Genomic DNA, 24,385 nt, shown 5'->3' with positions numbered 1-24,385 from the left:
ATTTTGTTTTTTGAATTGAAGAAAATCATCTCAAATTACAAGTGGAATTGAACTCACGACTTCTTACTTAAAAATGAGCATCAACGATACTAGGCTACATAGCCTTTAGCAATGTAATTTCCAATTTAAAACCTTCCCAAATTGCATATAAGCTTTCTACAGATAATCAATTAGTTTCTAATTACATTTATTAATTTATGTTTTGAGGAATATGAAATGCTTTGGAAAACTAAGAACTTTTAGAGTTTAGACTGCTATTTTGTATTGATACATAAAGACGCTTTATTTTGACTGATGGAGTTCAAATGATTTTGGTGATCGATAAAGTTCATTCTCTCATCATATGAGTTTAGCATGAAAATCACGTTATTGTATAAAGTGATCTTTTAAATACTTGGTATTAGCAGCATAGTGTGTGTGTGTATGTGAGGAGGGTGGTGGGGTTAAATAATTGTGATGCAGTTAAGATAAATTCTTCTTAGTTTCTTTTTCAAAGTATTGGATTCTGTTTTGAAAGTAAATTGTTTTTTGGGGTGAAATGTTTTGAAAGTAATTAATGTTCAAAATAAGTGACCCCCAAATGATGGAGACCCTTTTTCTTTTAGATATTGGTATCTTTATATGGGAAGTAATCTTATTAGAAGCATTGTCAATCACTAAATATGAGTACTTCTTTCAAAAAAGATTTAAACATTTGTCCGTCATGTTATGAGTGACTAGTCCTTTTTACTAGAATCAATACCCATTGGTGATGGAGACCCTTATTTTGAATAAACACTCTGATAAAATTGAACAAAGAGTAGTATCGTTCTCCATCTCCTTCTCCTCTCCCGCACACCCACATTGTGATTAGAGGAAATTAAAAGAGAATATATGGATTTAGAAATTTTTATAATATTTCTTTTAAGATTGATATGTGTGGTAGGGGTTTTATCTTTAATCAAATGGTTGAGGTTTTGATTATTAGTACTTGTATATGGAAAAAATTTAGCTTAAAAAACAAAAGATCTACACTCTATATTCTAAAAAGATCAGCACCGTTTCCCATATATCCGTGGAGAATGCTCTTTCTCTCGCAAAATAAAAAACAAAAGTCAATTCTATTGATTTAGCTAGGAATATCAACTCCAAAAAATAAAAATAAATTAAAAAAATTGGATAAATAAAGATATTCTTTGCGGAAAAGTCGATACGCATCCCCACCTCAATTACTTTTCCAAAGAAAAAAGCAAACTTTAAACTGACTTTAAATAATTATATATGTTTTTTGAAGCAACAAATAATTATATATATGTGGAACACACCAAACAGGAAATTCATGGAAGCCAGATAACCTGTCAATATGTGAGTTTGAGTGAAGAAAGAGATAATTATTTCAGAGCCCATCACGTAATTGATAGTGAATAGTTTTGACGATAAAAAAAATTAAAATTTGAGAGTTGTTGGTTTTCCTATTTTGATATTCATGTATTATCTTGTTGAATTATCATATCTATAAATACATATATATATATTAATATTCCAATTTATTGGATATTGGTTTGTCTCAACTATATTTCTCTCCATTGCATTTTTAATATTACAGTTTTAACTAAATTGCTCAAAGTAAATTTTAATATGATAAATTAAAGGAAGAATGACAAATAAAGACCTCAAAAATTATTAAATTCCAAATGAAGATTGATTACCACATTTGACAACACTTACTTTATAAATAACAATAATTTTTGTGAGAATATCTGATTTGGAATTTTATAGTTTCCATCGCTTTGTTTTTTTGTCAATTTCCCTGAACTAAAATTTTAAAAACTATCATATTCAGTTCAATAATACTGCAAAAATTTTAGGTTTTATCTGATGGTTAGCTGTGAAAACCATGCAGGTTGTAATGCTTGACTTTATAGTTTATTTTTTTAAAAACAATTGTTAAGTTCTTAACAAAACTGCAAGCCTTTAACTCTCTAAATATAATACCTCAATTTATTTTATTTTTTAAATTTATAATTAGGTAAGCCTTTCTTTGAATTATAAAACTACACCTAGTGAGACTTAAATCTGAGACTCAACAAAGGTCAAATTTTGAACAAACATAGGATATATAGATTTTATTATAAGAAAAACCTTGTACTATATAGTATATATAGTTATTCATAACTATATGGAAAAATTAATAATTTAGGAGAATTTATTATAAATTTAAAACTTAAAGAGATTATTTGTACCTAACATGAAATTCAGGAAAATTATGTACAAATCAGGTCAGAAAAGAAGAAAATTATGTATAGTTTTTCTTTAAATTAAAGAATTCGACCTTATCGGCATCGAATAATAATGTGATGGAGATTAATTAGAGAAGGAGTTGAGGGAGAGATAATTGCAAGGTACCAAAACCAACCAGCCTCTGGACCAATTGGTAACGAGTTAGGGTTTGTTTGGAATTCAAACAGACTTTTAAGCAAGTTCACATAAGTTGAGACAAAACTCTTCTCATATACTTACTGCGTATTCCGTAAATTACATTTGAAAAGCTACTTATAAGTTAATCCAAACAAGCACTTAATGGTTAGTGGGTCAGACCGGAATCAAACTGGTGAGGAATAAAAAAATAAAATTAATTTAAATTCTAATCATATCATCCAAAAGACTAAATATCAATTTAATACCTTGAATTTCTAACAAAATAATTCTCTTGACAAATTGACATCATAGCATCACACTATTAAAATCACTAAATATTCACTCTAGCAATATCAAAATATATTTATGGTAACAGAATATTTCTATCTATAATCTTTAAGTTGTTATAATTTTTTTAGCATTAAAACAACTTTTTTTTTTTTTACAAAACATAACTGGGTTAATTCACCAAATCGGTTAGCTTAACCGAGTTTCTCTCAGGTTGACTTGATTACGCCGAGTCACTTTTTGGTCCATCTCATTGCCGGTTTTTCTGCTAACCAGACTGACCAGGTGATTCATTGGCCGGTTTTTGATCCAAGCCAATCGGTCTGGTCCGCTTTTCAACAGTACGAATTGTGATAAAGTTCTTGGATGAATTCTTCTTTTTAAAAGTGTTGGAGTATTCTTTTTTTTTTTTTCTTCTGCTAGTATAGGAATATTCTATTTTAAAGTTAATTAATGGCCAAAACAATCAATGCACTATAGGGGATATTTAGTCGAAAGGAACAAACATAATGCGTGATGACATAGATTTTGACATCACATCAAATTTCAATCAAGTTCTTTGGTTAGTTACAATCACAAAGAGCAATCATATATGCAAGTGTTAAAGAAATTAAATATATACTAATTAGATAATAAAAGCAACGAGTTCACAAAATTTTATATACTACTTTTCCTCTGTCTCTTTCGAAAATACGACCCTATGATTTTATACAAGATCCAATTTAGCATGGATTTGAAAACACTACTTATAATAAGATATTAAGTAATTTTTTTATTAGATAAAATTTTTCTCACACATTAACTACCTCTGGTTTTAATTATAAAAGTTAGTTGACTAATTTAAGTAGATTAAGAAAATAAGTTAAGTTAGTTATTTGTAATATATAGATTTTATCTTTTTTAAAATATCCTTACTAATCAAGCGTATTAGCTAAAATTATCATCATTAGAAGGACCACCTTGAAAAAAATACATAAATATGAAAGTCAAAGTAGATTGAGGTCTTATATTTGGAATCAAAATAAAAGTTAAACAAGATCTTATATTAAAGGCCAGAAGTAGTATCTTGTATATCTTAAAATTAATTTAAATAAGCTTATGCAAATAAAGACTTGAGTGTGAGAGTGCCTAAAACTTAACTAAGTTGAGTAAACAAAACCATCAACAAGTTAACAAGTTATTAATTGATATGGTACGTAATTTTACTATGTAAAGAAGAGAATACGAATTCGAATATTAAAAGATGCACTTACTCAAAGGGCTTTAACTTTAACATACTCCTAGCCTGATAGAAATTATTCTTAAGCCTAAAGTAATTTGAGTATACTTTGAGTTAAAAAAAAAAAAAGGGGAGATCTACACCATCCAGTCTAGATTTGATTTGATGAGTTTTGTTGCTTTTCAAAGGAATATATAGAGCAAAACAACGTGTCTGACGGTAGCATTCCCACTAAAATGAAACCTTATATGGAGGATCGACTGCATAGAAAGCATGTTATTATTATACTTTACAGTAACTAAATATATATATTCATTATTATTAACTAAAACGTTATGTTTAATAATTTTGTTGAGAATTCTCTTTCGTTTGCCTTTATGTCCTTTTAGACTTAGGGAGTATTTGAATAGAAATCAAACTATAGTTTTAAAAATAATTTTACGGTATATGAAGTAAATATATAAAAAGAATTTTATGGAGTTTGTGTGAAAATACTTTTAAAAGGTGTTTTTTGTGATTTCTAAGTACACCTCCAAAAACGTCTCATCTACCTCTTCACCCGTGCTTCCAACAACAATCTTTGAACATCTAGCTGACTCCAAATGATTGATTATATATATGGAAAGTGCCCAAAATAAAGCACAATAAACAAAGAAACTAGTGGTAGTGAGAAAGCTTATTGTTTAATCTCTGGGGTGTGAGTGAGGGAGAGATAAGGCTATGGATTTGGGGAGCGAAGTTGAGAAGAAGGTCAAATTTGAAGCCAAAATGGAAACACCACAAGAACATGCTTTACACAGCGACTGGCTCGCCTTCAAGGCCTTCTTCCAGAAAGACCCAAAAGCCCTGATCGAGACCTTTGACCTCGCCGGGAACACCGCGATCCAGGTCGCCGTCCGGTCGGACGACCCGGAGCTCATCCGGCAACTGCTGGACATGCTTCCAGAAGACTCCGATCGCCGGCAAGCGCTGAGGACGGGGAATGCTCACAAGAACACGCTTGTTCACCAGGTGGTTTTCTGCCAGAATCTGAACATGGTGGACACTTTGCTGAACTATGAGATGGACAAGAAGCTGAAGCAGGCTGAGGATGAAGATCTGTTGGAGCTTCTGAACGACCTCGGCGAAACTCCGGTGTACCGGGCCGCCAAGTACGGGCGGTTCAGGATGGTGAAGCACATGGCCGGATTTGTAAATATAAAGGACCATTTTCACAGACGCCAACCAAAACTAGACACAACTTCCATTCTTCACATCGCTATAATTGGCCACCATTTTGGTATCTATATATCTATATATATATATTTTCTGAGATTCTTAGTTAGATAGTATCAAGAAGCATAATCCTCAGACACTAAGGTTGAATTTAAATAAGCTAATTGAAAGTTGACGATATGGTGCAGATGTGGCATTGTGGTTGTCGAAAATGGAAGGGATTGAGAAGGTAGCATTTGCGAACGATGGAAACAGATTGACGTGTCTTCAGCTGCTTTCAAGAATGCCTTCAGTTTTCAGGAGCTATAATTCCCAGGCTGGATTTATAGACAAACTCATTTATGCTTGTACGTGTACCACTTCTCTCTCTAGTCTCTCTCCCTCTCTTTTTAATGCTTTATATAGAAAGTGAAATTGCTTGTAGTATAACTTGTTAAGGTCCCGGGACCCTTAAAAAAGGATTAGATGAAAAGTCATGGCTAGAAAAAAGAGCATGGTGGGGTGATATGAGATTGAGAGAGTGTCCGCTAGAAACCAAACTACAGTTTTAAAAAGTAATTTTATAATATATAAAATAAATGCATAAAGGAGTCTGCCTTGATTTGCTGAAAAGTTCTTTTTAAAAACATTTTTAGGATGTTTCAAACTCCCGCAAGTTTTTGAGGTCATTGGAATTGATTATACATATGTGTGTGTATATATGTATATATATAATTTGGGTGTGTAGTTCTTCCGGAGAAAGGTTATGATGAGAGCAGTAGTGATGATGAAGATGATGGATTCATGAAGAAAGGGAAGAAGGAAGATCTAGAAAGTGCAAAAAGAAAGGTAAACAAACCCTTGTCGTCGTCCCCTGCAGGTACGTATATGTATACGTACGTATTGGATCATAAACACATAAAAAACTATTTTCATCATCAGAACAATACATAGTTGTTGTCTTGTTGATATGAATTTGATGCTACTTTTGCAGTTTTCTCAGGGATCTACTATATCATCTGGAAAATTGTGGCCAAAGGTGAGATCATTTAATCTTGCCTCACTTTTCATCCCTATAATTGTTTGCAATATTCTCTCTCCTCCCTCCCTCACTGCCAACGAAAAAAGAAAAAGTATCATAATCATTTTATAAAGTGCTACCTCCGGTCCTTAATATAAGACCTCGTTTAACTTTTATTTTGGTTTTAAATATAGGACCCCAATCTACTTTGTCTCTAATATTTATACATTTTTTTTCCAAGATAGTCTTTCTAACAATGATAGTTCTAATCAATACACTTGATTAGCAAGGATATTTTAGGAAAGACAACATCTATTTATGACAAATAACTAACTTAACTTCTTTTTTTAATCTTCTCAAATTAGTCAACTAGCTCTTATAATTAGGACCGGAGGTAATAATACTTTTTAACATTCTTTACTTTAATATTCACTAATAAACTAAACCACTTTTTAGTGAGCTAGTTGAACCACGCCTTCCCTAAATAATGAATTTTATTGTAGGTAATTTTAAAACCGAGAAATCATTCGCAAGTCTTAGGTTATCCTTTGAAATGTAAAATAAAAAGATGAGAAATTAATGTTTAAATTTTAGTCTATTATATTTTAGAAGAATAGTACAAACTTAAAAATAATAAAAAACAAAAAATACAAATGCAAATCTATGTCATTTTTAGATGCTATAGGGGTGGATGTAAATAAAAAAAAGTTAAAAAAAAGAGGTATTAAAAAATTCTTATTTACACGTTAAACTTTCATATTTGTATTTCAAATTTTACAATTTTATATTTATAAATGAAAATTTTATATTTACAGTCACTAAAAAAAATAGTGAATTAGGGTCGCTAATTAATTTAGTGACAAAATTCCATGGCTAATTAATTAGTTATGGTCTTCCTTACGATAGAATTTACAAATTCCGTCGTTAATTCACAGTTTTTTTTGTTGTTGTAATAAATCGTTTTTGCCAATTCAATGTATTTACAATTATGATGGAACATTAACCTATATTTTCAATTAAGGGCATTTTCATCAATCAAGCTTGTTCTTTCAGTGAAAAACTTTGGCACTAGCTCGTGTTTTATTTTGCAAATTTAAAACACTTGTGTGCCATTAGTTTCTAAAAAAAGGGACTTGCTTGTGATTTTCTCTTATGTGAAATGGTTGAAATGTTAAATGCAACTTATTAGGTCCATAAAACACATCTACGCCACGTACCAAACTAATAATATTCTGATTTGTGACATACATTTTGGGAAATATGCAGAATGGGATATGGTGAAAGAAATCTGGGAGAGGAAGAAGAAGCACAGGCTAGCAGAAGAACTAGCAGACTTCTTAATAAGGCAAGACAACTCATGGATGGACACAAAACATGGAGAACCTCGAACTGAGGTTGTTGTGCCGGTGATTCAACCTTCAACAAAGAAAGCCAAGCTTGAAAAGACACAATCCTTAGAAAACCCCATTCCCTGCAAAGATTACACGCCATTGTTGCTAGCAGCAAGCACCGGCATCGTCGAGATCGTCAAGAAAATCGTTGACCTTCATCCCGACGCCATCTCGCATGTGAGCCAACATGATGAGCAGAACGTGTTACATGTCGCCGTCAAGCATCGTCAGAAGAATGTTTACAAAGTTCTGAAGAAATATGGAGCTCTCGGACGCTTAGGGTCTCAGATGGCCAACCAAGGTCGGACCCTTCTGCATCAGGTTGCGAGGATGGATTATTATGATGGAGGAAATCAACCTGGTGTTGTCTTCCAGCTTCAGGAGGAGCTACGTTGGTTCGAAGTAAGTATAGTATAATTAATTAATTAGCCTTTTGGTTTGCGTTGAGAAAAGCATATAAATAAGTTTAACATCACATATTGACCAAATTCTCATTAAACCTGCAGAAAAAGCATATAAATAGAGTAGGTATAAGCTATTATAAGTCCATATGTAGACCTCTTGTGTGTGTATTTTCAAATAGCTTTGATTATGTGCAAGGTATTAAAATGCAATCCAAGTCGCTTAGTCAGACTAGTGAATTGGTGAACTAGTCTTCAGTCTGACCACGGAACCAGTTTCGGTGCTCATTCATTTGATGAGCACTATAAACTAATCAGATCTGAACCGTCTATATCTCATTTGGGTGGTTCATGTTTGATTTCTTTTTTATTTTTATTTATTCAAAATAATTATTTTAATATCTATAGAATCTAAAACAGTGATGATCTCTTAACTATCATTCTTTTAAAAAATAGTTTATTCTATTTAAAAATAATTAATTAAAGATTTTAAATCTGGACTGTTCAAATGAGATATAGATAGTTTAGATCTGATGAGCTTATGGTAGTCATCAAAGAGATGAGTACCGAAACTAGTTCCGTCTGACCACGGGTTGACCCAATTGAAATTTATATTTTTCTTCTCTTACAAAGTTTGAAACAATGTTGTTTTGAGTTTAAAGAAAAATATATATACATACATGCATGCGCGGTTTAGTAACTTTATTTTGTTAAATTATATTTATTTATAAATAAATATTTTATTTATTTGTGAATTAATAATCTTTTTACTTAAATATTATTCTTTTCATAATTTTATATGAATATGTTGTATATTTTAATTACAATTGTGTTATTCTTATCATTGGGTTGATTCTGGTTTAATCACAATTAGACCATAGACTCCTGAAAAATTATCTTAGTCCTGTTTAATGATCAGTTGGGCTTTTAATCCCTTGATTACGAGGTACTTTTTCTTTCCACTACTCATCAATCCTTGAGCTCCAGCAAGTGATGTCCATCTGATGTGCAATATGTAAGAGTTTCTTAATTAGATTAAAAAACTGATGAGTTGCAATCATCACTTCAAAGTTCCATGAAAGTAATATGAACCAGAAAGCGAAGATTCGTTTTGTTTTGGATTCAAGAAGGCTAACTATTATTGCATGTACAATGTTCATGCAGCGATTGAAGAGGATAGTACCTATTCCTTACCAGTTATTTTGCAACGACAATAATTTAACAGCAAAGGAGCTTTTTGATTTAGAGCACTCAGAAATGCTCAAGGAAGCTCAAGAGTGGATCAAGGGCACAGCTCAGTCGTGCTCCGCGGTGTCCGTCCTGGTGGCCACTGTGGTCTTCGCCGCAGCCTACACGGTCCCAGGCGGCATCGACGAAAACGGCGTCCCCGTCCTCATCAACTCTCCACTCTTCCTCTTCTTCGCCATCATGGATGTTGTGGGGCTGGCAAGTTCTCTAGTCTCAGTGATGATGTTCCTTTCCATCCTTACGTCCCCATTTCAGATGCAAGAGTTCTACAAATCCCTACCCAGAAAGCTCACAATGGGATTCACCTTATTGTTCATCTCTTTAACCACCACGTTGCTGGCTTTTGGGTCAACCATTTTGCTGACAATAAGAATGGAGAACAAGAAATGGAGCTCCAGTTTGATTTACAGTGCTACGTTCTTCCCTGTGACTCTTTTTGGATTGACGCAATTTCCCATTGTGATGGCAATTAAGTACAGAATGAAGAGGCTGAAGAAGACCATAAAGAGGTTGATTCCGAATGATATCATTACCATATCCACCAAACCCAAGAAGAAAAGAGTTTATTCAAAATACGTATGAGCATCTCGATCGAGTCCGAGGAAGCATTATTATATGTTTTAAGTATATTTATGTATATGGATTGGATAAATTTGTTGTGTATTATATGAAATAGTTTGTGTCCTTGTAACTTATAGCAGTAACTTTGTTTTATCTCTTCTTCGTGTATTATATTATATGAATGACATATGGCTATTCCTTCTCGTTCCGTACATGATGTTACTTTCGTGGCTTTCAAACGGAACCAGTCCCCGATCAAATCTCAAATATTAAAATTTAATACGGGCGGCTGAGATTTAACTTTTTATATCTCTGTTTTTTTAAAAATATTTTTCTTTAATAAGTAAGTAATTCAAAAATGTAATCTTTTAAATTTTTCAAAAATATTTTTTATTTAAAAATTATTAGTTGAAAATTTTAAATCCATACCAATAAAATTGTATCTGAATAGTGTAGATTTCATCACAGCAATAAGCATCATGGTGCACAAAACTGTAATGAGTATTGAAACTAGTTTCCGTTGAAACTTGGTCTCAATCTCCTTCTGGTTCACTCATTGATTTGATTGCTTACGCTTTGTCTTGTGGTTCTGTCAAGTTCCCAGCCATTTTCTTGCCATATCAAGTTGGATTTTACGATCGAGTTGAACAAAATATTTTTCATTTTATTATGAGACCGTGGATGCGCAGTGAATCACTATCGTTGCTATTCATTTATATGACCTAGTTTTTTCCCCGTGAATATCCTCCTAGTAGACACAGTCCTGTTAGAAGCCTATTGGACACAGTCCTATTAGAAGCGTTGTCTCTGATGCCAAGTTAGAAATTTAATGCTCTGCTTGGATAAGAAGAAAAGTTGAGAGGAAAGAAAATAAGAGGAGAGAAGATAGAGAGAAGAAAATATTGGAGGGAAGTTGTGATCATCCCTCTTGCTTGGATGGATGAGAGAAAATAGAAAGGAAAGAAAATTAGCATATATATAAAATGACTAAAACGTCCTTATCAAAATATATCATATTTACAATTAAATTAAATTAAATATTACAATAGAAAAATTATACCAACATTAGCATCATCAAATAATTTAAAATCAAGTTATTTGGTTTGTATATATTTTCAGATTATTATATTTTAAAACCAAATTATTTAATAAAAATATTGTTTTAAGATTAAAAAAATGAATAACTTTTTAAATATAATAAAAGAAAATAAATATGGAGAGGAAGAGAGAGGAGGGGTAGTCATGGAAGTCTTGTTTTTCTTCCCAAATCTCTCCATATATGGAGAGAAAATTTGGAGAGAAAATGAAGCATGAGGCCCACCTTATTTTCTCCTCCACTTTTCCTTGCCCTCACATTTTCTCTCCTATCCAAGCATGAGAAAATTTGTTTCTCCTTATGTTTTCCTCTCTAGTTTTCTCTCCTCCCTAATTTTCTCTCAATCCAAGCAAGGGGTAAGAGAAAGCGTATGGAGAGAAAAGTGAATAAAGCTCACAGTCAAAAGATGATTAGTTGGCAAAGTGAATAAAGCTCACAGTCAAAAGATGATGAGTTGGCACGTACAATCTCATACTACCTCCGGTTCTAATTATAAGAGCTAATTGACTAATTTGAGAAGATTAAAAAAATAAGTTAAGTTAGTTATTTGTAATAAATAGATTTTTCTTAAAATATCCTTACTAATCAAATGTGTTGGCTATAACTATCATAATTAGAAGGATTATCTTTAAAAAAAATATAAATATTAGAGACAAAACGATTGCGGTCTTATATTTAGGATCAAAATAAAAATCAAACGAGTTCTTATATATATTACGGACCTAAGGTAGTATGTATACATATACATACACACAGATAGCCACATATGTACAAGAGAAGAAGTACATAACTTATTGACGACTAACAATTAATATATAAGTGGGACCTCTTCTAATGAAGCTCTAAACTTTGGTTGACCGTGACAGGACTAGCCCATTTCTACTACATTTAATCCTGTTAATTAGTTTTTGATGGCGTAGTTGTAGTTTTTGGGCTGCTTCTCTCACCTGTTTGTGTGAAAATAAATTTACTCTTTATGGTCTGTCTACTGAACCTTCAGCCCGATCTGGCCCCCTCCTCATTCCATTTCAGCACATTCGGCACCTTCTTCGTCAGCTTTGACAAGTTATTCATCTTTCTAAACTCTTGCCAATACATAACAGTCCTACCTTTTACCATCAAGTGCTTGATTTGATTGGTAGGGATTCGTGCCAGCTTACTTAGAGGTCTTGAGTTTGAATCTTGAAAATACAATCGCGGCTTAAACACTTATGGAAGAGCTTTAATTTTCTGCCTTTTGTGATCATACCTAACCTTATATGAATCAGTTTTTGGATCCTCTCATTAAGTCCTTCAGTTTAAGTGAGGCAAGTTCAAGGCATCAAATGGTGTTGTTGTTAGCCAGAAAAGTAGTCATATCTTTACTTCAAAAGATAAAAGGGGAAAAAGCTAGGAATGGTATTTTGGAACTAATACATCAATTTAATTATATAATTTAGAACTAACATATTTTTAAAGGGCAATAACGGACCAAAGTTTCTCAGCAGTCATGTGTGATTTTACTTGGTTACCCATTTTCCTTTTGTTTCATATATGTTAGAAATTAGAAGATTAATTGATAGTTGTAAAGTATTATATCGTTACTAAATAATTGAAGAGGATGATGTTTCAATTAAGCATCCATTCTCCATGTTAAATTGTTTAACTAATATAATACTAGTTTACTATTATGCATATTAGTTAAATGAGTTTTTCCCCCGATCTTCCATGTTAAAAATTAAGGCGTTATTTGGAAAAAAAAAATTTAACGTTTTTGCGTCAAATTTTGAAAAATTAATGTGAAATTTCTATATCCATGTGTTAGCTAAATAGTTTCATTTTTGTGTATCCAACTATACAATTTTAAAATATTCTGGTCCCAAAAGCTAAAAAGAAAATTCTACCTCGTTTTTTTGTTTTATAATTAAAATGAACTAATCATAGGTCCAAAGGCAAATTAACCAATGTGTTTGTTTACTGCTTAGGCACCACAACAACAAAAATTAAAGATATAATGAATGCGAGTTTGAGGATAAAAAGGGGGAGCTGACTCGGACTTCACAATATTTTGTTCCTGCGATTTTGGACATATAACTTGAATGATTGGTGATTGATCGAGCTCGCCATCAAAAGTTTAAATTATTTAGAAAAGCTGACACTTTTATAAAAGAGAGCTCTTTAAGCGAGAAAAATGCAAGTGGAGCAGGGAAATGGGTTTGGGTATTCATCATTTTTGATTCAGACGGTCCAAATTTGATGATTTGTTTATTCTTATTTTCTAAAAAAATATTTATTTTAATGGATATAATCTAAAATAAAAAAATTTAACTATTATTTTTGGAAAAAATGTTTATTTTTATTTAAAATTAGATTATTTACATTAAATTTGGATAATCCAGATGTAATAAATACTCAAATTGGTCCTGTGAAGTGGCAGTTTCACTTTGGAATGGACGAGTAGTGAGTGATGTTCATTTTATTGCAAGGTACGCACTAAAAATGATATATTCATGGCCACTCATAATCTAACAAGCATTATTTAGAAAGCCAAAAGTTATTTCACCATCAATTTTTTACGGATTATTAATTGGAACAAATGTTTTGGCTAACTTTGTTGTCAGATTTGTCATGGAATTTCGATCCATCGCTAATTTTTGTCACAAATTTTTAGCGATATCACTAATTGTTATGCAGGATTTCACGAAATAGCAATAATGTTGCCCTCTAAAATCTTTCAGGATAAAAATAATTAAAGAAGAAAGCACAGTCATACCCACGTAGAATCATAAGCGGCATAAGATCTGATGTGAGAGACATTGTTTGCCTATTTTAACTTTGAGATACCCACAACTACAGGAATTTTTGGGATACAATTAGATCTTATCCTTTATTTTACTTTTATTGCTCTTCCCAATCACATCACATTATCCTGTGCGGGAATTAAGCAAAGTTTAAAGAAGCTCCCACAAATTAAAGCTGACTCCAAATAATTCATACTATTTTCGATCCTAATTATAAGATATTATTTGTAATCTACAAATGAGGTCTTATAACTAACCCACCAAAACATAATATTCAACAAAAAAACCTGTAAGAAAGCCGGACTATATAAAAGAGATGTGAATGGTCATAATGATGAGTAACGAAATTGGTTCTCATTATCTTGTGCGGAATCAGGTGTAAATTAAGCAAAGTTTAAAGAAGCTGCTATAAAGCTGACTCCAAATGCTTCATACATTGATAACCCACCAAGGAACCCGCAGGAAAGCCACATAGCTTATTGATCTGAGAGAGAAAGCAATGGAAAGGGGTAGAAGGGAAGAGGAAAATCCCAAATTAGTTGACCCCAGAATGGAAGAACCACAGACATTTGCTTTACTTGGAAAATGGGACTACTTCCTGAACTACTTCCGGCAGAAAGCTGCCGCCGATGATCTGATTAAGCCCTTCAATTTGGCCGGAAACACTGCCATTCACATCGCGGCTCGATCCGACAACCCCGACCTCCTCCGGAAGCTGCTGGACATGCTTGAAAAAGCCTCCATTGATCATCGCCGGGAAGCCTTGAGGGAGGTGAATGCTCACAAGAACACACTTCTTCACCAAGTTGCCTTGTGCGAGGAAGTGGAGATGGTGGACCTCGTGCTGAAGTACGAGAAGGACAAGAATCTGGCGAAGCCTGATGATGAGAATCTGTTGGAGCTGCGCAACGACCTCGGCGAGACGCCGGTGTATCGGGCCGCCAAGTACGGCAGGCTGAGGATGCTGAAGCGCATGGCGCAACATGTAGAGAATATGGAACCACACTTCCACCGAACCTCAGACTTCACTTCTATCCTTCACATTGCCATAATTGGCCAGCATTTTGGTATCAGCATATATATACTTCTCTTTTAATTCATTGAGATTTCACGTTTGCGTGCATATGCATTTATAATTAGTTAACTTACTTCATTTACAACTCATATTTACAAGTGAATCAGTACAAGTTTTGCAATATTTATGTTCAAATTTACATATAAGTTTACAAGTCAATTTTTAATAAGGATAAGGGGTAATTTGGCCTTTTTCTTGGGATTTGGGTGTCAATTGCCGCTCTTTTGCTGCCCCCTCCATTGCTCTTTGAATTTCTCTCACTTCTCCGATATTTTTTTGGTTGTTTCTTTTGATTATTAGATTCTACATGAAATGAGTGATATTTTAAGGGGAAATTGGTAAAAAAAAAATCTTTGTTTAAAATTTTAATTAGCCAAAAGGACCTGAATTTGAGCAAGTACAAGTATGATTTGTGAGTGCAATATATCATCCGCTGTGTATAACATATTTTCTGTTGTATGCAAATAACTTCTATATTGATCATTATTGCACATCATTGATGATATGTTGCACACAGCGGATGATATGTTGTACTTATGGATCACATTTGCACTTACTCAAATTCAGGTCTTTTTGGCCAATTAAAATTTCAACCAAGGATTTTTTTTAATCAATTTCCCCATATTTTAATATCTCATGAACCAAAAATGATGCAGTTTTTTTATTATTATTTTTCAAATAATTTGTATCTAAATTAAAAAAGAAAGAACACCGATTTCATATTATTTTTCTTTGAAAAATCATTAAAAAAAGTAGAAAAAAAACTACACCATTTTTGCGCATGCCATATCAAAATATCATTCATATTTATATAGAATTTAATAATCAATTTACAAGAAATAAGAAAAAAAAACATTTGGGAAGTGGGAGAAATATAAGCACAGCAAACACATGAAATCCATTTTTTTTTTTTGTGGCAAGTGTAACAAATTAAACGCCATTCATGGAACTTAGGAGTTGGGACATTATCATCTTGATAAGTACTTTATGCTCATCATATCTAAATAGTTTATATTTGATTTGAATAGTCCAAATTTAAAATCTTTAATTAATTATTTTTAAATAGAAAAAATTATTTTTTGAAAAAAATGATAGTTAAGAAATTATCTCTATTTAGATTATACACATATTAAAATAATTATTTTAAATAAATAAAAAAATCAAATGCGGACCATTCAAATGAAATATAGATATTTCAAATCTGATGAGTTTAGAGTGCTCATTAAAATAATGAGCAACAAAACTGGTTCGCACAAAATTGCATTTAATATTTTTAAAATATTTTTTGAATAACACTCAATATCTTATATTTAGAGTGTTCATTGCTGCTGAAAAAATAATTTAACAGCAAAATTGCATCAATAACCCTTTACAGTACCAGGTGCTTAATGGAAAAATATTTTAGGATTTCATTGAAACACAACTTAGACACTAAATGCTACCAGGAATATTCTCCAAGATATGGATGTGCATCTTGACCCATTTAACAAATTTACAGGATTATTTAAAAATAAGTTTCTTAGTTGGGAGTTATTCATAATTTTTCCTATATAATTTCTTACACGTATATAATATATATACATACTTTTTTGATAGAAAACAATTAAAATGCATTAATTATAGAAAAAAGCAAACAAGAGTATAACTAGATACAAGAAGTAAAAGAAGGACAAGAGCTAAGAAATAAAATTAACCTGGGATCCAGAGAAGAAACTACTTGCACAGAGGAAAAAGTAAAAAAGAAAAAAAATAACAATATCCTTGTAAATAATGTTAGAAGAGGTTGCAATAGCTCTTTTTACAGGCACGTATATAACACACACACACACACACACATATATGTTAAACCTTTTTACAACTCCATCCTCCATTCTCACTATCATCTCAGGCCTATTTTTACTAGCTCTCATCATTGTTCTTCAAACTACCACCTATAGTAGGGAGGGAGAGTGATCGGGCCAATACTTGTATGAGGTTTTTTTATATTCATCATGCCAAGTTTTCTAATCACGCATGATCATGTATCCTATTTTTGAAATAGGATTAATATAATCTTTGGTCTCTCAAGTTTGTTTTTATTTTGATTTTGGTTCTTCAAATTTCAAACCATAGGCTTTGCTCTCCCTAAGAGCAAAATGGTTTAAGTTTTTATTAAGTTATAGGGACTAATATTTTAAATAAAAAGAAACTTGAGGGACTAAAACAAAAATGAAAGCAAATTTAAAGGACCAAAATTTGTATTAACCCTTTGAAATATTATCATTTAGTTATATACCCACATGAAAAAATAGGACATATGTAGTGGAAAACTTAACATAATGGATATAAGAAATTTGACATAAGTATTTTCTTGGTAGAAAGATACTTCATACACACACACATATTTCCAATTTCCTAATGTATACACAATAATTAATCCTGCATGATACATTTACTTTGTGGTTTAGTAGTTGCTTAATTTGTTGGCCATTAAATGATGGAACACGAAGAAACTGAACCTGACGACGCTGCAGATGTAGCCAAGTGGTTATCAAAAAAGGAAGGCATTGAGAAAGTAGCATCTGCATATGAAGGCATTAAGGAGAAAGGATTGAGCTGTCTTCAACTGCTATCGAGAATGCCTTCAGCTTTCAAGAGCTATAATTCTCAGGCAGGATTTGTACACAACCTCATTTATGTTTGTACGTAAAAAGCTACTTCTCCCCCCTATTATCTTTCTTCAGTTCTGCTATTGCATTCTTTCAAATTTGCATATATTTCAATCCCTTCATTTGTATTTGTTCACAATTTTACTAATTATCATATCAGTTTTGTACACAAGATGCATAATTTAAGTGTTAGAGTGAAGATAAAGTCAATTATTGCCCTTTTGGCATAGTGGCATGTTGGCATGTGGGAGATCGCAGTTTTGATCCCGCTGGTTATGTGTCAAGTTATTGGCTTGCTTTGTGCATTTAAATAGAGAAAGGCGAAGACCTATTTATGTTTGCATCGATCATTCTTAACATGAATTGTGTTTGCAACTTTAATCCAAGCATGAATGCACAAGTAGCACAGTTCTTCAAAAGAGAGCTACTTTTGTACTACCTCTGATCATTAATGTAATAATTAGTTAGAGATTAAATTTGTTCCTAATTAATATAAGATCTCAATTTATTTTGTCACTTAAGTTTATATAATATTTTTTCTAAGATATCCCTATTAATTATCGGGGGTTCTAACTAAGAAATATTTTCAATATATAGAAAGGATAACTTAGGAAAGTTAACACATATTTATTACTATAAACCAACTTAATTCATTTTCTTGATATCTCTAAATTAGTTATCTAATTTTTATATTAAGGATCAAAGGTAGTATTTATTTATTTATTTTTGACAATTTATAATATTATCTCTGGTCTTTAATATAAGGGCTTTATTTGACTTTTATTTTGGTCTTAAATATAAGACCCCAATTCACTTTGTCTCTCATATTTATGCGTTTTTTCCAAGGTAGTTCTTCTAATGATGATAGTTCTAATCCATACACTTGATTAGTAAGGATATTTTAAGAAAGACAACCTCTATTTATTACAAATAACTAACTTAACTTATTTCTTAATCTCCTCAAAGTAGTCAATTAGCTCTTATAATCAGGACCGGTGGTAGTATTATACAAGTTGTATGATCGAAGAGTGGATTCGGATTGATGCCTGATGTATAAGTTGGGTGATAGGTCTTCCCAACAAAGGTTATGATGAAGAAGAAGATGATGATGATGGGTTTATTAGAGAGAACGGAGATATAGAAAGCGAGAAGGGAGATATAGAAAGCGGAAAAAACAAGGCCAAGAAAACCATCTCACCATCTCTAGCAGGTACGTACACATATACTTATGAACACTATTTCTTTTCTGTAGTTTATATACTACCCCGGTGCCTAATATAACACTAGTTTGAAAACAAATTACTTGACTGTAGTATATATTATATAATCTCTAGTTACATGTATCATTAGATATCATATATATGCATAGTACTTTATATGATTCTTAATTTTTTCAAATCAGTCAACAGGGTTCAAATTAATTCCTTGTATGAATGTTCCTGTTTTGCAGTTTCTCCCATTATCTATTATGCCATCTGGAAACTTGTGGCCAAAGGTAAGGATCTTGGCTCAGTTTTGACGTACATGTGTGTGCACACACTGCTACACTACCTACAAGATAATTATAATGTATGAATATGTGCAGAATGGGATAGTGTGAAAGAAATTTGGAAGAGAAAGAAGAAGAACAAGCAAGCAAAGGAGGTAGCTGACTTCTTAGTGAGCATAGACAACTCATGGACGGAGACGAAACATGGGAGTCCACGAAGAGAAGTTGTCCTGCCGGTGATCCAGCCCAAGAACGTTGCTGCAACGAGGAAGGCCTGCCTGGAACCCCTTAGGTGTAAGAACTACACGCCATTGCTGCTAGCAGCGAGCACCGGCATCATCGAAATCGTCGAGAAAATCATCGAATCTCATCCCGACGCCGTCTCCCATGTCAGCCAACATGATGAAGAGAACGTCCTGCACGTCGCCGTCAAGCACCGTCAGAAGAACATCTATAAGCATCTCAAGGAATACAAAGTCCTCAAAGGCTTGGCCTTTCATATAGCCACTGATAATCGCACTCTTTTGCACCAAGTTGCGAGGATGGACTATTATTGTGATGGAGGAAACCACCCTGGTGTTGTCTTCCAACTTCAGGAGGAGCTCCGTTGGTTCGAAGTAAGTTCTACGACTCTTATATTTACTCATTTTCTTTCTTTTTTTTTTCTTACCTGTCTAAATGGGGAGAGTGATAATATATTTTATTTTTCTTTTTAGTTTTCTCTTCCGTTCATTTTCTTTTCTTTCGGTAACTTTTCTTCCCATCCAAACGGAGTGTAAGGATGAGTTAAAGAAGGCCCATCATAAACTGAATGTGTTAAACATTTTGACATTTTTGTGTGTGGCTTGAAAACCCAAGTGTGAATGCAGTTGTGATGTTAGAATCCGGTACAGCATTATAGAGTAGGGAGAGATTTACTGGGGGAAGAAGGTTTATGAATGGGATTGATTACATATTATTGTATATGTACATGCAGAGAGTGAAGAAGATAGTTCCTTGTCATTATCAGTTGTTTTGCAACAAGGATAATTTAACAGCAAGAGAGCTTTTTGATTTAGAGCACTCAGAAATGCTGAAGGAAGCCCGAGAGTGGATCAAGGGGACGGCTCAGTCATGCTCGGCAGCGTCCGTTCTGGTGGCCACCGTGGTCTTTGCCGCAGGCTACTCGGTTCCCGGCGGCACCAATGAGCTCGGCATTCCAAACCTCCTGAACTTTCCTCTCTTCCAGTTCTTCACCGTCATGGACGTTGTGGGGCAGGCCAGTTCACTAGTCTCAGTGATGTTGTTCCTTTCGATCCTTACGTCGCCGTTTCAGATGCAAGAGTTCTACAAGTCTCTTCCCAGAAAACTCACGATGGGATTCACCTTCTTGTTCATCTCCTTGATCAGCACGGTGCTGGCTTTTGTATCAACAATATTGCTGACCACTGGGACGGGGGAAGACGAGAAATGGCGTTCCCGTTTGACTTACAGTATTACGTTCGTCCCTGTGACTCTATTTGGATTGACTCAATTTCCCATTATGATGGCCGTTAAGTACGGGATGAAGAGGGTATGGAAGAATCTCAAGAAGATGGTTCCAAAGGACATGATTACTAAAATGTCCACAAAGCCCACCTGCAAAAGAGATTATTCAAAATACTTATAAAACCCACCTACCAAACCTCCCTCTCTCTTGGTTTCTCTCTCCACATCCTTATATTTTGGAGGTGTGCTTAAGCTTAATTGGTGCTTTGCATTGGATTGGATTGGTCTAATTTGATGAGTTTGTTGTATAATTAAAGTTTATGTGGATGCTTTGGATTGGATTATTGGATTTGAGTGTAACTTGCTGACGGGGGATGCTTAATTACGATGACACACTTGGAAACTGGTGGTTATCAAACCCTTATAGGAACGGAATTTTACACGTATAGGATGTTAAATTATCTTTTGAAAATCTCTCTAAAGAGCATGGAGATACTGGGAAAAGGTTGCATTAATTAAATAGAACATTCGCCATGTACCATATGAAACTAATATTCTGACAAATGTGTGTCCATTGCAATACAAATACATGTTTGAAAATTTGCAGAATGGGATACGGTGAAAGAAATTTGGGAGAGAGAAGAAAAGGCGCAGGCTAGCAGAAGAACGAGCAGACTTCTTAGTAAGCCCAGACAACTCATGGATGGACACGAGACATGGAGGACCTCGAACGGAGGTTGTCGTCAGAAGAACATTTACAAGAGTCTCAACAAATATGGAGCTCTCAGACGCTTAGGTCCTATTTGATTCGAATCACTGAGAATGAGAAGTAACGATGGGATTAAGATTGAAAAAAACCTATTAAAAAAGTATATTTAATATGAGGAATTGCTTGTTATTACCATGGACACTTTTCGGTAATCTTTTTTGATATACTGGTCATGTGACAAATCTAACTCTTTCCGCTCCATTCCACTTCCACATATGGCTTCAGGGTGACTATAGAAATCTTTTTCAATGATTTGATAACCACTTTTAATTGAAAACTCTCCACTCTATATCATAATGTCAGTGCCAAAGAAGGATCTCAGGGAGAATGCTGAGCACATTCCATCCTCATCATAATGATGAGTATGAAATGCTTATTGCAATTGGAACTATCCAGATCAATTTCAAATGATCTAGATTGAATTTAATTTTTTATACATTTTAATTAATTTTTTGTTTTAGTAAATACAGAATTTAAAATACATATATTCTTATAGCTAACACTTCTTTGAAAAATAAATTTATCATTGAAAAAAAATTATATATTAAAAATTTTAAATACGAATCATTCATATAAGATTTTAAATGGCTTATATTGTATTACAGTGATAAGCATAAGACACTCATTGCTGTGATGAGAAATGACAGATATAAGTGAAGAAATTACCCCATTAGGTTAAGTGGATCAAATTAAAATCCCATGTTCCATTGCTCAACCACTCAGCTGCAGTGGAATGTTGTTCAGCAAGTGTTAAGAGATCCCAAGCAGAGATCCTCAATTCATTTCTCATTAAACCACCAACAATAATCCTCAAAAAATTTGACACTTTCCCTATCTCTTGTCCTCCACCTAGTCCCCAGTCTCTGCAATATATTTCTGTTGCAGAAGTTCTGCCCATATTCCCTTTGAACCGGTAACCAACTTTCAAGCAATCTGGTGCAGAAGTTCTCGTTTATTATTTATTTTAAGAAGAATATTAATTGTTTTAACTCACTTATAATTTAAGTCATTGAATTTTAACTCTATGCAACTCACTTCGCATAATTTTAACTCTTAATTTCAATTTGGCGCAACTTAAACCGATCAAGTTCGTTTAAAATGTTAAAAAACCCATTGTAGCAGAGCTTCCTTGACTTTCGATTTCACAAGCTCCCAAATTGACATCATGACTCAGCATATTTTATACTCCTCCGGTCCTTAATATAGGACTCAATTCTTGAGTTGGTTTTGGTCTTAAATATAAAACTCATTTATCATATTTATCAATTTTCTCTAAATTACCCCTATGAATACTCCCTCAACCATAATCAAGTAGAAGAGGGAGATGGGATATTAAGAAAGATGATTATGGTGTTTTAGGAAAAATGTGTTACTTTTCTTATAATTAACTAACTTACCTAACTTCCTTAATCTAATCAAATTTGTTAAATGGGTCTTATATTAAGGACCGGAGGTATAATATAAGAACTAGTTGACTAATTTGAATAGATTAAAAAAATTAATTAGTTAAGTTAGTTATTTGTAATAATTAGGTGTTGTCTTTCCTAAAATATCTTTGTTAATCAAGTATATTGGTTAAAATTACTATTATCACCAAGGAACAAAAAACCGGACCGGGTATTAAACCGGTTGAGACAGTGGGTCAAGAGTTACTGGTCGGACCGAGGTCGGACCGGTCATATTAAAATAAAATAATTTAATTCATAATATTATGTATCTTGTTGATAAAAATGCAACCAGTAAAGGATATACTCCTCATCAATTGAATACGATGTATCTTGTTGACTCCATCTTAAAACTTTAAAAGTACTATCAGTTGTGATTGATGGGGGCCGAAGCAAGAACGGTGAATGCTGTTTATAAGCTTATTTTTTGCGATGCCTTAACATTAATTTACTTACAGTTCCAAATTCCAATGCAAGGCAAGTATATTTTTGCCATAAATCATATCCTCTGTCTCTCAACTAAAGATTTTTCTCTTGTTAAAATTTAAAACGAAAAAAGATACTTTTCCTAGGTACAATCTTTACATGCGCAGCAGCGTAGGAAATAACCGGTTATCTCCTCCCTTCCCAAACCTTTCGTTCAACAGCAAAAGAGAAAGAAGGCACAATCCAGCTGAAAGGGAAAATTTTTGAGCTTACCCACACACAACTTAATGCATCGAAGAGGAAGGGAACGCTAACTTGCGATGAAGCGATTTTGGGGCTTAGACCTGCGGCAACTTGCGATGATTGCGATTTTGGAGCTCAGACCCTCAGACTTACGAGCTTAGATGGTTGAGGGAGACCGGAGATCAGACTTGCGAGATTGCGATTTTGGAGCTCTGCCGAACAAGGAGCTCTGCCGGAGATCGCCGTGCTGTCAGTGACGCTAGGGAGCAAGGATTTTGGAGGAGGTGATTTTGGTTTTAGGGAGGGAGGCGAGATGCTATTTTACGAGCCAGAGGAAATGGGGAATCAGATATTCAGATTCGGGGAGGGAAATAGGGGGAAGTCGACGGGAAAGGGAATTAGGAAAGGAAGAAGGAATTTTTTTTTTAAACAGAACCGGCTGACCCAGTGAACCGGGATTACCCGGTTTTGTACCGGTTATGACCGGTTCAACCGGTTCTTTACCGGTTCGATAGGCCCCCGGTTCAACTCCTGAACCAGACCGGACTGCAGACCGGTTCACCGGTTTTCCGGTCGAACCGGCCGGTCCGGTCCGGTTTTTTTTCCTTGATTATCACAAAGACTATCTTAGAAAAAAATAAATAAATATGAGAGACAAAGTGAACTGGGATCTTATATTTAAAATCAAAATAAAAGTTAAATAAAATCTTATATTAAAGATAAGAGGTAGTATAACATAACGGTGATACGAGATTCTAACTTAAGCTTTTTTTTTTCCTTCGAATTGAAAGGGGCAAGCAAAGCTTGTTACAAAAAAAGAGATTACGGGAAAGTTTAAATCTTGTCCAGTGCATATTGAGGTGCAAGATTCTAGCTGGACTAAAGCTAGAATTTTACATGAAATAAAACTAGAGTCTCAATAAATATTTTAAATAGCTACAATCATAGTGATTTTGCACCGAATCAAAATTTCGAAATTGAATTTTAACCAAATCAAAACTACATCAACAATGTTAAAACATGTTAAAGAGTTTAATTTTCGCCATATGTTTATCTAGACAATTCTCCATCATTGCTGGGGCAGGTCCGAATCCGACGACATCTGGATTCGGATATCCGAGACAATTGAATGGTGTGCACAAAGCCAAGTTTATAAGCACCTTATCCTCTGTTCTGTTGTGATGTACAACAAACAAACCTTCATCTTCAATAGAGATTTTATTATAG

General features: G+C 33.6%; 2 protein-coding genes across 2 annotated transcripts; both read left to right on the top strand.

Annotated features, from left to right (window-relative positions):
• The first annotated feature begins 5,902 nt into the window (after positions 1 to 5,902).
• Positions 5,903 to 9,741, top strand: LOC114722685 (ankyrin repeat-containing protein NPR4-like). Its single transcript, XM_028908777.1, has 4 exons — positions 5,903 to 5,978; positions 6,093 to 6,137; positions 7,386 to 7,912; positions 9,076 to 9,741. Exons 1-4 carry the CDS (start codon positions 5,903 to 5,905, stop codon positions 9,739 to 9,741), a joined length of 1,314 nt encoding a protein of 437 aa, XP_028764610.1.
• A 4,165-nt stretch (positions 9,742 to 13,906) lies between these two features.
• LOC114722684 (uncharacterized) lies at positions 13,907 to 20,456 on the top strand. The gene is made up of 6 exons (XM_028908776.1): positions 13,907 to 14,663; positions 17,185 to 17,352; positions 18,389 to 18,529; positions 18,770 to 18,814; positions 18,905 to 19,425; positions 19,785 to 20,456. Exons 1-6 carry the CDS (start codon positions 14,096 to 14,098, stop codon positions 20,454 to 20,456), a joined length of 2,115 nt encoding a protein of 704 aa, XP_028764609.1. The 5' UTR covers positions 13,907 to 14,095.
• The last annotated feature ends 3,929 nt before the right edge of the window (positions 20,457 to 24,385 follow it).

The sequence above is a fragment of the Neltuma alba genome, unplaced genomic scaffold (genome assembly GCF_004799145.2).
Source record: "Neltuma alba isolate B1F8T4 unplaced genomic scaffold, ASM479914v2 tig00012103_pilon, whole genome shotgun sequence".
NCBI classification, from domain to species: domain Eukaryota; kingdom Viridiplantae; phylum Streptophyta; class Magnoliopsida; order Fabales; family Fabaceae; genus Neltuma; species Neltuma alba.
This window is presented reverse-complemented; position numbering and strand designations above follow the sequence as displayed.